This window comes from Plectropomus leopardus, chromosome 15 (genome assembly GCF_026936395.1).
Source record: "Plectropomus leopardus strain MGB_pleo_1.0 chromosome 15, ASM2693639v1, whole genome shotgun sequence".
In the NCBI taxonomy this organism is placed as follows: Eukaryota; Metazoa; Chordata; class Actinopteri; order Perciformes; family Serranidae; genus Plectropomus; species Plectropomus leopardus.
Genome location: NC_142190.1, coordinates 15,488,629 through 15,502,491, shown reverse-complemented (window position 1 = coordinate 15,502,491; position 13,863 = coordinate 15,488,629). Strand labels below are relative to the sequence as shown.

Below are 13,863 nucleotides of genomic sequence, written 5' to 3'. Positions count from 1 at the left end.
CAGTTAGTAACCTGCACAGGGGTTGAGGGACATGGTATGAACATCCAAATAATATGTAAATATTTAATTTCTATAAGGGTGAGCGTTGAACTGAAGCTGTAAAATTTATTTTTTTGAAATTGCAATATGTCCAAAAGCAAAATCAATTATGTGGGAGCTGCATTTTTTTGATAAAGGTTAAATGTGTCACAACATAACATTATCTATGAAGCATTGTGGTGATGACGAAGAGATGTCCCGGCATACGAATCATATTCTAGACACGCTTGTTTGGTGCAGACCAGTTTTCAGTGAAAACGAAATGCAAAAGTTACCATTCCCACTAAAATTGTGACTCATAAGGCGATCGCAATATCTGTCAAAATAATCACATTATTTTTCAACATATTTTTGCATACCGCGCAGCCGTTAATTTAACAGATTTTAATGTCAAGACGAACAGTGGAAACAAAAAAGTATTCCCCATCCCCAACTTCAGTGGCCGCGGTTTATGTTCTCATGAAGCAAGTCTAAATTTGCATGTGTTAAAACTGTGTCTTTCTTCCATTGTGTCGCAGGTCATTCCTTCATAATGCACCCTGCAGCATCAGACATGCACCACATGCTTTTTCTATTCTCTCTCTCACCCACACACACACATCCACCGTTAACAGATTTGTGATCATTTCTGTAGGTCATCTAGAAGGCACAGTCCCTTCTCTCTTCCACAGTGGGCTGAGCTGATGCAGCACATTTCCACATTAATGGCTGATCTGAGGGGGATTTTCAGCTGATAAATGTTCCCTGAATCTGGTTGGAATCACTTCAGATAAAAGCAGCAAATCTCAGTATATCACATAAATGTTTAAAACATACTGTTATCTACTCACTGTGCACACACACAAAGGCTCAATGACTAATCAGCATTACCCTTGCTGGAAATATTTTGTCATTACAGTCATACACTTTCTCACTTTGTAACCAACACAACACCAACAAGCAGCCACCAAACACATCAGTCCTGTTTAAACTGAGGTTGCTGACTCATCACTCATTCCAGGCCTAGTCTGCAGTTTACGATCGTCATCTCTGCCGTCTGACATGATTACTATGATGCCATGAGACATTTACTCAACATTAAACAATGCATGAGGAAGCCTGCAGCAGTTTTACTGTTGGACCTCACAGTGAGGGTGAGCATGTGTGTAACACCCGCCGCTCGGACAACACAATGGGACTCAGTGAACACTTTAGTCATCCTTTTAGTTAGACCACACAGTCAGAGTGTCATGAATGTGTTGTTTTGGTAAATATTTTTCATGATTTGAAACTTTCATACCAGTATGTCAAATGTACACAGTTTGGATACAACATAGCCTCTATGACAAATATGGTCAGAGTGTGTGCTGCAGTAAGAGCCCCAAATCTAAACAACAGAAAAGGAAAGGTACGAGATGTGACTTACCTTTGTGAACTGCTGGAGTTTTCACATTCACCCAAACTGCTGAGCGTGTTGCACATTCACAGCTTCATCTTGTAAATACACTGCAATTTCTTCACGGTTTTCTTCTTTTATGATTCCTCTCTGCAGGACTGAGCAAAGAAAAAGACTTAAATATCCTTATGTTACGCATATTTCTACACCCAAATTTAGCAGGCAATAATGTCATTTTACTATGGCTACAGTAAGCTGTTGGATCTTCACAATAAAAGTCTTATTAAGCCACTGGTAACTATGGTTGCAGCAGTATACTGGTTTCAAGGTATACCATGGTGTTCAAATTAAAGGTTATTTTATGCGAACAGTTGCTTCTGCTGTATTGAAAAAAGGATGCAGTCTGACGGAGAATCTCACCATCGCATCTCCTTCCCTCCTCCCCACTGCCTGTCAGACTTTTTACACATAATTCCATTTTAAAAATGTTTAAATTTCAATTTATATAAAGCATCTGTTAAAACAAAAACAAAAACAGTTTTTATCCCTTTATGGGTCATTGTCACTGATAAGGATAAAAGATATAGTTTAATACCTTATACCCTGATACTGTGGAAATGTGATATTTCCTAAAACAGTTATCATACCATGGAAATATTGGAAATAAAAGGATATGGAAATAATAATATGGAAATAAAGCCTTACCCTAGTGGTAAGGCTTTCTTGTTGAGCAGCAACAGGGTCAGTGTATTTTACGGCCCTTCAATTTTCATTTCAGAAAAAGAGATGAGAAAATAAAAAACAAATAGTACATCTAAAAATGAAAACAAGTTTTCAGGGTCAGAAATGGAATACACAGAATTGAAAAAGAAAGTTCAATGCCCAAAAATCAAGTTAATGTAGTTAGCAAGAGAAGTGAGGAGTGAGAACAGAACTGTTATTGAACTATTCTAACATCATATGATAGTCTTCAAAACAATGTCCTTCATCTATAGGAATAAAACCATTTACTGATGTGTTGCATATAGGGCTTCTAGCCAAGGCTAATTGCAACCCCTGTCACTGGTTGGACTTTTCTATCTAAGAATAAAACAAAACAAATCACCAAACATAACATCTTAAAACCATGCATCAAATTAGGTACATAATAAATAGGTACATTAACATATTTAATGATCTCATAAAATTAACAATAAATACATCACACTAAAATTATTGTGTAGTTATGTGTGTGTGTGTGAGTGTATGTTCACTATTTCATTACAGAAAAAGTATATGATTTTCAATGATTGTTCAGCTTGATTGTACATTCTTATCTTTATCTCTAGATCTTTTAAGTTATGTCTAGCTGTAACACTACGAATATACTTGGAATATACAATGGTGAAACTACTCTGATTAAAATTGAACATTGTGAGAAAAACCGTCCGTTTAAAGAAACAGAACCGAAGAAAAATACTCTCATTCCTCACTGAAAAGAAGTCAAGAGCATCTGCGCTCAGAGGAAGCTGGATGAAACACATAAACTGGTGTTTTGACAGATCTTACAGCAGTTTGCTCTCAAAACACTGGTTCAGGTCAATGTTAGCAGTTAGCCACATTATCACACTTTACCGGAACCAAGCAACTCTGTAAACACTGAACAGTTATGAAAAGTTTCATCATTACGGGCTTGGATGTTGCCAACTAAAAACAATAAAACATGCAATGTGGACAAAAGTTACCTTGAGGTTGAACTCAACTGGTGTTGGATGGACGGGCGTTAGCTCCACAAACAGGTGAGTGCCGTCGTTAGCAGTGACGCTAGTTTGAATTAGCTAACATTAGCGAAAAAGCTAGCTTGACACTTTGTCGAGTATCACAATGCCGAGGGCCATCTGCAGGAAACGTGCTGGCACAAAATAAGTTGCTCATTGAGCAAATGTTTAACATATAAACCACAGCAAATTGTTGGCATCTGAGCATCTGCTAAGAGGATTTTTCGGTGTAAATCAAAACTCCGCTTGAGTGTGGTTGCCAGAGTTACGCCGCGCGTTTTCAACACAGGAAGTAGTCTGGCGCTGCTCAGTGCTGCTCTTTGTGGCTGCAAGATGTATTGCATCGAAAAAGAGCAAACACGACTGTTGCTGTGGGACTCATCCGGTGGTAATTTATTTACCTTTAGGCAGTGATGGACAGTAACAGAGTACATTTACTTAAATACTGTACTTTCCTTTAGTATTATATATATTTTTGGAAAGTTATTACTTTGACATACTGTGCTTTTGACTCCACTACATTTCTGTGAACGCCCTCATTGCTCATTACATTTGTATTAAAGTCAGTGAAGTTTGTTTGTTTTTCAATAAATCCTCAGCAATTTGTTTGCAATGGCAACAGAAGTTGACTTTTGGATTTAGAAATAAATGTTACGCAAAAATTAAGAATAGTCTGAAAGTTTATTTGTTTTTGGTTGAGAATTCATACAATTTCAGTATGATTTTTCTAGCCAAGTTGCTCTTGAACAAATTATAAAGCTACAGGTGTGTTTATTTATTTATTATTTTAATTTATTTATTTATCATTTTATTTTGCATTTATTTATTTAGTTTTCAATATGACGGAGTTGCATCTACAGTCAGTGCACTCAATGGGTTGTTTTAGTGTCATTAGATTCTGTAAATGTATTGTGACATTATACAACAATGCATTGAGATTTTTTAAAAGTATTTAAGAACTCAAAAACTCAAATAATTAATAGTTTGACTCTGCAATTTTCACTTGTATTGGACCAATATTTGACCAGAAGTATCTATACTCTGACTCGAGTAACAGACTTATGTACTTTGTCCACTACTGCCGTGAGGACTGAAGATTTTTCTTACCATGAAGAACTTTCTTTCTTTCTTTCTTTCTTTCTTTCTTTCTTTCTTTCCCTTCTTTTTATGACTGGGCTATCAGTTACAGATTTGACTTCTGATATGTCTCGCACAGTCATCCCAGTTGGTTAGTGCCTGTGTCAGGACGTGTCCAAGAGATGCTGGTGTCAGTCAAACCTTACCCACTGTTGCTTATATTACACGTGCTGATCATTCAACGGAAATCGCTGAACTCTGAATTGTTCACACAGTTCGTCATAGCCATGTCTCACTGTCTAAATAAATGAGGTTTATAGCCTTAACTATAAAAGAAGAAATATAGTGCCCAATAAGTGGAAACACTGGGTGTATAAAAACCTAAAAAAAAAACAAAAAAAAAACAACCATTACAGACTAATACAGATATATTGTGCCCTGGAGTTTTAAGCAATTTTGCTTTATTGAGAAATGACTAATAATGTTTTATAGAAATTATAGCAACTCCACATGTAAAGTTCATCTGCCTGGGTGGTGTTAAGAGTATTTAGGCTACATTGTGTATACATTTGATTTACAGGCCTGCTTCTGCAAATTATATCTGCTGTTAAAATGCAGCTACTACAACTACTACTATTAAAAATTATAGTAATACAAATAATTATTAAAATAATAATTGTTATATACATACAATACATAATTACAGAACAAACTGTAAAATTTACAAATAGTTCAACGTGACACAACCTTTTTACTTAAAAAAAAAAATCTAAATTGTAAATGCAGTACTGATGCTTATGCAAATTGAAAACAAGTGTCAGGCAGGCCACTTTTCACTACATTTTAAGTACAATATTCTGTCATATCAAAAACATGTTAGCCTACTTCTTCATCTTGAGTCAAAGGTGATGTGGTAGCCTGTAAATATGTGCATTTTTATTAATAAAAAATATCATAAAGACCTACATTTTCTCATGTCCACCATACTTCTTGTAGTTAAACTGAATAATGTAAATAAGGGATCTCAGTCAGTCAGTTGCAACTCATGTTTATTCAGGAAACAAATCATACCTCCACAACACACCTTATTTTTGACCTGCCATCTCTGGGTTTTGATACAACAGTAAAAAAGAAACAACATAAAAACAATAACAAAGGTTGTCAAACTAACATAAATACAACAAACCACCACTTGTGCCTGCCTCTGAGTCTGCCCCACCACTGCCAAAAATAAAAAATGCCATCTCCTTACCTCCCTCCCCTACAGTGGGACAGCATCAAAATGAAAGCTTCCCTTACTGCACCGCAATCCTCTGCCTTATCAGAAAACAGCAGAGACATAAAAACGAGCTCTAAGGCCTCCCAACACAGTCACATCCAGAGTGTTTCAGGCAAACTAACTTTGGCCCGTAGTTTTATTCAGGCTGATGTTGAATTAGTCAGGATTGCATTAGAGGGCTATGTTGGGATGACAAGGGACTGATGGTTCTTCCTCTTGTCCTAAAATGAGAGCTCAGTTTGTCAGGAATGAAAAAGTAAAGCAAGAGGTGAAGTGCTGTTATCTGAAAGCAGGTGTTTGTTACTTATTTATTTAATTGCATCTGGTTTTCTTTGTTGTCCTTAATTGCAAAAGCTCTTCATTACAAGTTACAGTTGAGCTGAAAGGGACAGTTTTGTGTGTTCGTACTTCTTGTGAAAAGATTTTTTTAATAGTTTTTTTTTCCCCCATTCTCCTTTTAAGATGATTTCAGGATGACAGGAGCAGCCAATGCGCAAGAAGCAAATGCAAAGGACGGTTCCTTACAATGTTCTTTTTTTATACAGCCATGATGGAGTGCAGGAAAATAAAAACACACATAAACCTTTTGGGGATAAAGAATTGCAAAACCCTTTCTTAATTTTCTATTCTTTTTTCTTCACAAAATCTTCTTTTTTTTTAACATCAATAATTGTTCTATCAACACATCATGGGGATGGTATTTATCCAGCACCTCAGAGGAGGAGGACAAAAGGATCATGGATCACGTCACCCGTCATATTGTGGCCCATGCAGCTCCACGTCCAACAGCACTCCTGCTCTGAGATGTGATAAACACCTTTTACTTGGTCCAGTAAACCCAAACAGGCTGCAACAACATCATTCACAAAGCTACATTACATCTACTGTATATACAATGCCACCTAGAGCTAATCAATGGTACTGCATGATAAGACATGGCTAATATGGGGTCTAGTGTTGTGTTATGCTGACTATGGAGAAAGCAGGCTACTGAAAAGGGGGGTGACATTGAAAGCTGAACAGGGTGAAAGAAGCGTAGCATCATTCTGAGAAAAGCGGTATCCATTTTCCTTTGAGATCATTGGTTTATTGTTTTTTTTATGATAGTATACAGTTTTACAGGTGTATTTCTACTACCAAAGCACTGAGTGAACAGGTTTTCTCTGTATTTGTTGTGTATTCTATACCGAGAAGAAGTGAGGCTAAAGGCTAGTCGTGTGAATTGTGCTTTGGTGGCATCTTTTTAGTAGCAATTCAATCCAAATTCCCCAGGAAAAGGGATACAGTTCTCATCCGAGCAGGGTAGCATTGTGACAGGTAAGGCATGAGGATTCAGTGTTTTGCTCTTTTAACTTTTAACTAATCTTGGTCCTCTGCATCTGCTCCTCCCTCCCCCTTACCCTCCCTCCCTCCCACCCACCCTTTATCCTGCACTCTGGCTGCTGTCGTTTTCTGAATGCGTCCCCTTGTGGTTCTGCTGTTTAACTGAGGGATGTGATGTTGGAACGGCCGCCAGGGGGCACTACGATACGCCGGCCAGCAGGCCTGATGGGGATGTCATCTGGGGTGGGGGGACCTAGAAAGAGAGAAAAGGGGAGAGATGTAGAGTTGCATGGAAAAAAGTAAAGAGCATGTACGGTAGTCAGGAGGAAGAGCAGGAGCGAAAAAAAAGAAGAAGAAGGCTAAATTATAAACCGGGGCAAAGAAAATTAAAGAGCCATTTAAAAGACTGTTTATTCTACTCATGCTGCTCTGAGGAATTAATGCAAAGAAAAAGTGTAAAAATGTCTGTCTAATTTAACAGTATAATTTAAGACTAAAGTAAATGCTGCAAATAAGATTTGCACATTGACAAGAAATAGAGAAAACAGTTGGATTTCCATGCACACATTTCCTTATATATAAAGCTAGCCTGTAATTAACTATTAATATACCCCATTGCATACTAATTGGTAAATGGTGCACTGCAGACCACTTAATGTGGGAGCTCTCAACAGAAAAGTTTCATTGCAAGTTAAGTGCAAATTCAATGACAGTGTGAGGAGCACAAACCTCCAAATTTGGATAGTTTTAACATGAGTTATTGTTTACTTTAAAGAGATCTTTGTCCACAAAATCACAATTTGTACCACAATCCTTAAAATGTTGTTTTTGTAGCATGTGAACACAAACTCTTTCAAACTTTCACATAACTTGTGCAGAGTAATCTCAGGCTCATGTATCCAGTTCTATGCTCAGTGTTTCCCAAACATGCATATTCACTGAAACATTACAATTCAAAACTGAACTAAAAGTGAAACTTACCTATGCTTTCTTCAAAGGCAGATTTCAAAATGAAGATTTTTAGCAAAAAAAAAAAAGAAGAAAGAACTGAGCATACCACCAGATAAAGGAGATTTGGATTATACTGCACAGGTTGTGTGAAAGTTTGTAAGCAGATGTTTTGATATAGTTTTGCTGGTGTTAAATGCGGTCCCAATTCACCTGATAAATCATTATGTTTGCGACTTTACCTTGAGGCATGCAGGAAAAACAAACATTTCTCCAGGAATTAAGGATAACACAGCATGACTAATTGACTTAAAAATGGTCATTTTTGGGGGGTGAAGTATGCCTTTGCATTATTCCCGCCCTTAAAACTAGAATTTGTCCCATTTGTCAATCTTTTTAGGCTTACTCTACACAAAATAGCTTTTTATGCCGTCATTGCACACAAATAATTGTTGTCACTCACATTATTACTTTCCAGGCACTAGAGATTTTTCAAGACACATTATTATTGTCTATGATGAATGGTATGTGTCGCTGAGATGACAGGGGAATGCAAATTTCATCAGACCATCTCCCGTATGAGTGCGGCTGAAACATTAACAAAAGAAGCTACAGTTTGACAGAAAGTGCAGCATTTCCAAAGGATGAGCCAGTGTGTCTGCTGCAACAAATTATGAGCCGGTATATAAATGGAAAGTAGGATGATGTCAGACTGTGATACACTGTATCCAAGCAAACAATTCTCCCCATCTAATCCCAGAGAAGTAAATCAACTCTGCAGGTGGTGGGCCAGGAAGAACTAAAATAGACTGACTCATTCTGAGAGTACGCACACATACTGTACGCACACAAAACACACATATCTATTACAAAGCCTGGGAAACCAGGAGCTGTTTTACTCCCCTCTAAATTCATGTACTCAAATGTGAAAATTCTTTCCAGCGGAGGTCACCATCTTTTTTTATCGATGAGGTATCGCATATGCTTGTAAAGACAGATTACTTAATACAGCCAAAGGCCAAACACCATTCTGTTGACTTTTAAAATGAGTTCTCCACCGCAAAAATTAATACATGCACTCACAAAGACAGCCGATAGCATGCAGAGTACTGCCGTGTTCAGTCCAGGTTAAAAGGGGCTGCTCTCATTGCTTTACATGGACACAATTAGCCTGTCAGTGCAAAGGACAGAATGACTAACCACAGTAATAGCTATGGTTGCTCTCTTTGATTATAAAACAGTGGAAAGACTGACTATCTGGTGCGCAGTTTTACCACTTGTACAAAGTTTCACTGTTTGGTAGCCTGACAAAAACAATTTATCAGATTTCTCACATCTAAACTAATCCAGTGCTGACCTTACATATGGGCACAATCAGCCTGTCACTCAGCAGCTCTGCATAATGGAACAGATGTTGAATGTGAGTACGTCGTGTTGTGATCTCTCACATTAGATAGGCTTGCTTAAGAGACCATGTCCAGATGCCTCGACTGAAATCTTGTACGCTATACGTTTTCGGCCTTGAGCCAAAATTCATATCCAGTGTGACTTACAGAAGTGTAACTGTGAAAAACACTTAATTTATGAATATAGCTTGACATTACATAAAGGCTGTAGCTAGAGGTCACAGTGTCCTAAAGAGCAATAGAAAAGTATTCTATTGGAGCGGCATGAGATACTGTAAGAGAAGGCTTCAGTGGGGAAAAGAGATTTAAACAAATTTTGGGCATAAAAAAAGAAAAAAATATATAAATTCAAACAACTGTGGGCCAACAAATTCAGGCTCCCATTCATGGTCTATGAAGGAGTTTCAAACACAAGTTTTAGACTTACTACTCTGGTGTCTGGCTTTGAGAGAGATGGTTGCTCATGTTAATTAGTACTGATTTCATTAATACTTTCCTAAGCCATGGAAATATCATACTAAAATTCTTCATTTAAGTGGTGTTCCTCTTCTGAGTTAGGACGATTAAACTAATAAAATGTTGAGTAGTTAAAACAGCATATTTCATGTGAATGCAGCATAATAGACAACATCACTGGAAAAGCACTGAGCTTCTGTTTGAATACTCATTCATCTAAAAAGGTTAGGTCAAAAGTACAGTTTGCATGGTTTTCATTTGGGGTAATTTCGACTCCATGTTACACTAAAGCAAAAACTGCTAACTGACTGTTTACATAAATATAACTTAGTTCTGTCTGCACTGTGACTCAATAAAACTCAAAGGAGCTAATGCCAGCGACTTAATGACACATATTAACAGACAAATTGCCATATAAACAGGGTATAAACCCTTTCATAAAGGAGCGTGATGTACTGCAGACAGATGCATGCCATACTGTGCACATCATACAGTATGAAACAGGATAATGAGAGATTATTAGGTTACTCTACAGGCTTGAGGCTTATTGCAAAGAGCTGTGAATGCAACATTCAGAGCAACGACATGCTAAAAATCACATGACTGTTGTCCTTCACAGCGTGAAGTGGTAGCTGAGTTAAGATAAAAGAGGGGTGCGACGGTGGATTGACAGTTGCACATGCACAATTCTTTGATGTTTCTGCATGCTGTATAAATCAATACAGACCATAAACGGATGAAAGGAGGGACTGGGTGATAGCGGGGTGGGGGTTGAATAAAGAAGCTGGGCTCACCGCATGGTGCAGGGTTACCTGCTAGACTAAATCCAGACTGGTGCAGGTTTCTGACAGGCTGTTTGGTGGGAGAGGTACGTGCCGAGGCTGAGGGGGTGCCACCACGGGACATGGAGAATTCAGACACGGGGCCGTCGTACATTCCCCTGGGGACTGCCCTCAGGACCGCCAGCTACAGGACAAACAATAAGAGCAGAGACCGAGGTGGTGAGGAGAGAAATAAAGAAGCAGGGACAGAGAGACATTGTGGTGTTCAGTATCACAAAAGATTTAATGTAACCAAGTCCACACCTGTTTTGCATTATATGGTTGTTTGTGTCTGAATTATATATGCATTTTTCAGAGCCTTTTTTTTCTTGTGGGAACCAATTCCAGATTTACGCACACAAACATAGACATACAAACACAAGAAAGCAAACCCTTTTACAGAGTAGACCAGAAAAAGAACAACATACAGTATTAATATGCTTTCAGAGCAAGTCGAAACTTTATGCTAAGATAGAACAAGCCATTGTCGGTCTGTCCGTCTTTCAGTGGCGTGACTCAGAGAAATCTTGGAAGCTCAAGCAAGAGTTAAAAAGAGACATCTGTGAATGAAGAAAGCATAACAGTGACTGCTACCAAGATAAACAGCGCACTGTTACTACAGCTCCATGTTCTCATCACCAGCCAGCTGCAAATTAGGAAATTGTTGAACAATGAGAATTTTTGGCCCACAAGATAAGGCAAGAGGGCAGACGGCAGGGTCTGTTTTGAGTTTAAAGTGTTATAAATCAAACGGTAAAATGGAGTTAACTCTTAATGCTTTGGAGAAGATAGGAATGTAATTGTTATTCATTTTTTTCTGGTGAGATACAAGACAGCGAGACTCGATCAGTGATACTTAACTTGCAGCCCCCGCAATACGGTGCAGGGTGGCCCCTCAATGATTTTTTAATTCACAATGAAAATAAACTGATTTACACTGGGATATTTTTTTTTATTTTTAATGCAAATGAGGTGCTAGAGTGTTTAATCTTTTGAAACCTGAGCAAATTGACTTGTTGGCTTGATTTTTTTAAAATCTGGAAATAAGGTAGTTAGCAACTTAACAAAAAAAATAGGCCAAACTTTGCAGGAAATTAGTAAAATGTTACACAAAAATTAGCTGAAAACTAGCAAAACAGAGAACCGATAAAAAAGTACAAAACAAGGAAATGGCCTGGGAAAAAAGTGCTAAAAATGTAAATACAATAAATAGTATGATAAAATAGTATATATATTCCCACTAACATAATTTCACATATACAATTATGATAATTATTAATATAGTTTTCTGGAAATGTTCCCTATTTGTTTTGTTTTTTGTTTTTTTTTAGAAATTTCTTTCATTCTCTTTTAAAGATCATTTTCTATATGTACTTTTATTCAAATGTGTCTCTCAGGTAATTCATCCATCATTGGGCACACTTCACGCTAAAAGTGTTATTTCTCTTCTCACATTATAACATTTCTGTTACAGCAAAGTCTTTCCAGACCCTCTGAATACCTTATTAGCTATTAGGATCAGATCAGTCTTGTGAAACCAAAGTAAATTGAAATTTGGGACTTGTAACTGTAGACTTTGGTAACCCTTATACTGTGTGTGGTAGGTCTCTCTGGAAAGTAAAATCCAAACTCACATTTATCCTTTTTAAACCCACGATGACAACAAAGACTCGACCACCCTCACTGCATGGACATTTTGCACTGCAGTGTAAAAGCGCAGCCAGCGCCCTGTGGCTGAACCTTGGAGGCTGATGTCAGACTTGCTGTATCTCCCCCACATCCCACTTCACTGCCTCCATCCTCCCCACCATCTTTCCTCTCCACCATTGTAACTTCTTTTTCAACCCATACATGCCTCTTCACCTACAATCTTGACTCCTTCCTTCCACTTTCCCTGATTTTTCCAAACCTTTTCTCACTGCACTGTGTGAGCCTCATGGTAAGAGCAATAAACATTCTTTGTCTAGATTGTAAGGGTAGCTTCACAAGCTACACTACAGAGTTTGCCTTTCACAAAGGACATACTGTTACATACCATTTAAATATATGACATCTGCCTGAACAAAATGATTGCAGTGTAAAGTACAAATAGCGGGCTGAACAGAAGTAAAACCTGTATTTACCTGCTTCCTGGCTTTAATGCGCTTGTAGGCAAAGTCAGGGAAGGGAGAGCAGGGAATGAAGCGACCCACGCCGGAGGTGACATGCAGGTTCCCGTCTTCCAGAACAATCTTCCCCTGGCAGATCACCACCTGTGGGGCTCCACGCAGCTCCATGCCCTCAAAGACATTGTACTCAGCAGCCTAAAACAAACATATACCATTATAAGATACTTGAAGCAAAAGCTATGAAACAGAAAAGAAACCATTGTGGGTCCATAAATATATCAATCACATAGCAGTACTATTAAATTCTATAAAATATATACAGAGCATCTAAATACAGTACAGTTACAGATGCACGTAAATTTGATAATGTAAATGAAAATCATGTAAAAACAACAAAAGCAGATAGAACTACAGTAACAATAATGTTAATGATCTACACAGTCAGCACAGTTTCACGGTGGACACCCAACATCAGTGTCACAAATTAAGTTTCTGAACAAATGTCATCCCTTCTGTTCCAGAGATATGATGCTGAATAAAGGCTGATGGCTTAGTTGGTAGAGCAGGTGCCCCATGGACAGAGGTTGTGTCCTCGCCACTGCGAGTTCGAGTCCAACCTCAGCCCTTTGCTGCATGTCATCCCCGCTCTCTCTCCCCCTTTCATGCTATGTCTGTCCTATTAAATAAAGGCAATACAAGCCCTACAAAATATCTAAAAAAAAATGCTTTCACAGAACATCATGATGACACAGTGACCTTTGACAGTTGTGTATAAAATTTCATCACGTTATTGTTTATCCTATTAAGTATTTGTGAGAATTTTTGTCATATTTAGTATATGAATTCTTGAGTAATGGCCAAAAAGCATGTTGTGTGAGGTCACCGTGACCTTGACCTTTTATTACGACTTAATTCCAATCAGTTTTTTGTTGAGTCTATGTGGACGTTTGTGCCAAATATGAGGAAATTTCCTCACAGTGTTCTTCAGTGTTCTAACATACAAAATGCCTCGGGTCACAGCTATTGCCAGTGGGGAGGCATAAAACCACACATAACTTCAAGAATGAAAGAAATCACATTAAGTTAAGCCATCAAAAGAACATCATTTTAAACAAGCCTGACTTTTGAATTCATCTCATGACTCATAACAAAATCTTCAAGGGTGACTCACTGTTTAAAATTACCAGGACGAGGAACAAAGCTCCAAGAATAGATACGTATGTTTATTAAAGCAACACTGGATAAATACCTCCAATCTTAGTTAGAATCAACAG

At 37.9% G+C, this 13,863-nt stretch overlaps 1 protein-coding gene across 4 annotated transcripts in view; it reads right to left on the bottom strand.

Annotated features, from left to right (window-relative positions):
• Nucleotides 1–5,280: 5,280 nt before the first annotated feature.
• dpysl3 (dihydropyrimidinase like 3) overlaps nucleotides 5,281–13,863 on the bottom strand; it is a 50,526-nt gene continuing 41,943 nt past the window's right edge. For 3 of the 4 annotated variants that reach the window (XM_088088448.1, XM_088088449.1, XM_042498997.2), the window contains 3 exons: nucleotides 12,605–12,784; nucleotides 10,455–10,626; nucleotides 5,281–7,103 (listed from right to left, as the gene is read on the bottom strand). In XM_088088448.1, the coding sequence (XP_087944574.1) occupies nucleotides 7,009–7,103; nucleotides 10,455–10,626; nucleotides 12,605–12,784 (447 nt within the window). In that variant the 3' untranslated portion in view covers nucleotides 5,281–7,008. The remainder of the gene's footprint in view (nucleotides 7,104–10,454; nucleotides 10,627–12,604; nucleotides 12,785–13,863) is intronic. The other variant, XM_088088450.1, reaches the window with a different exon arrangement.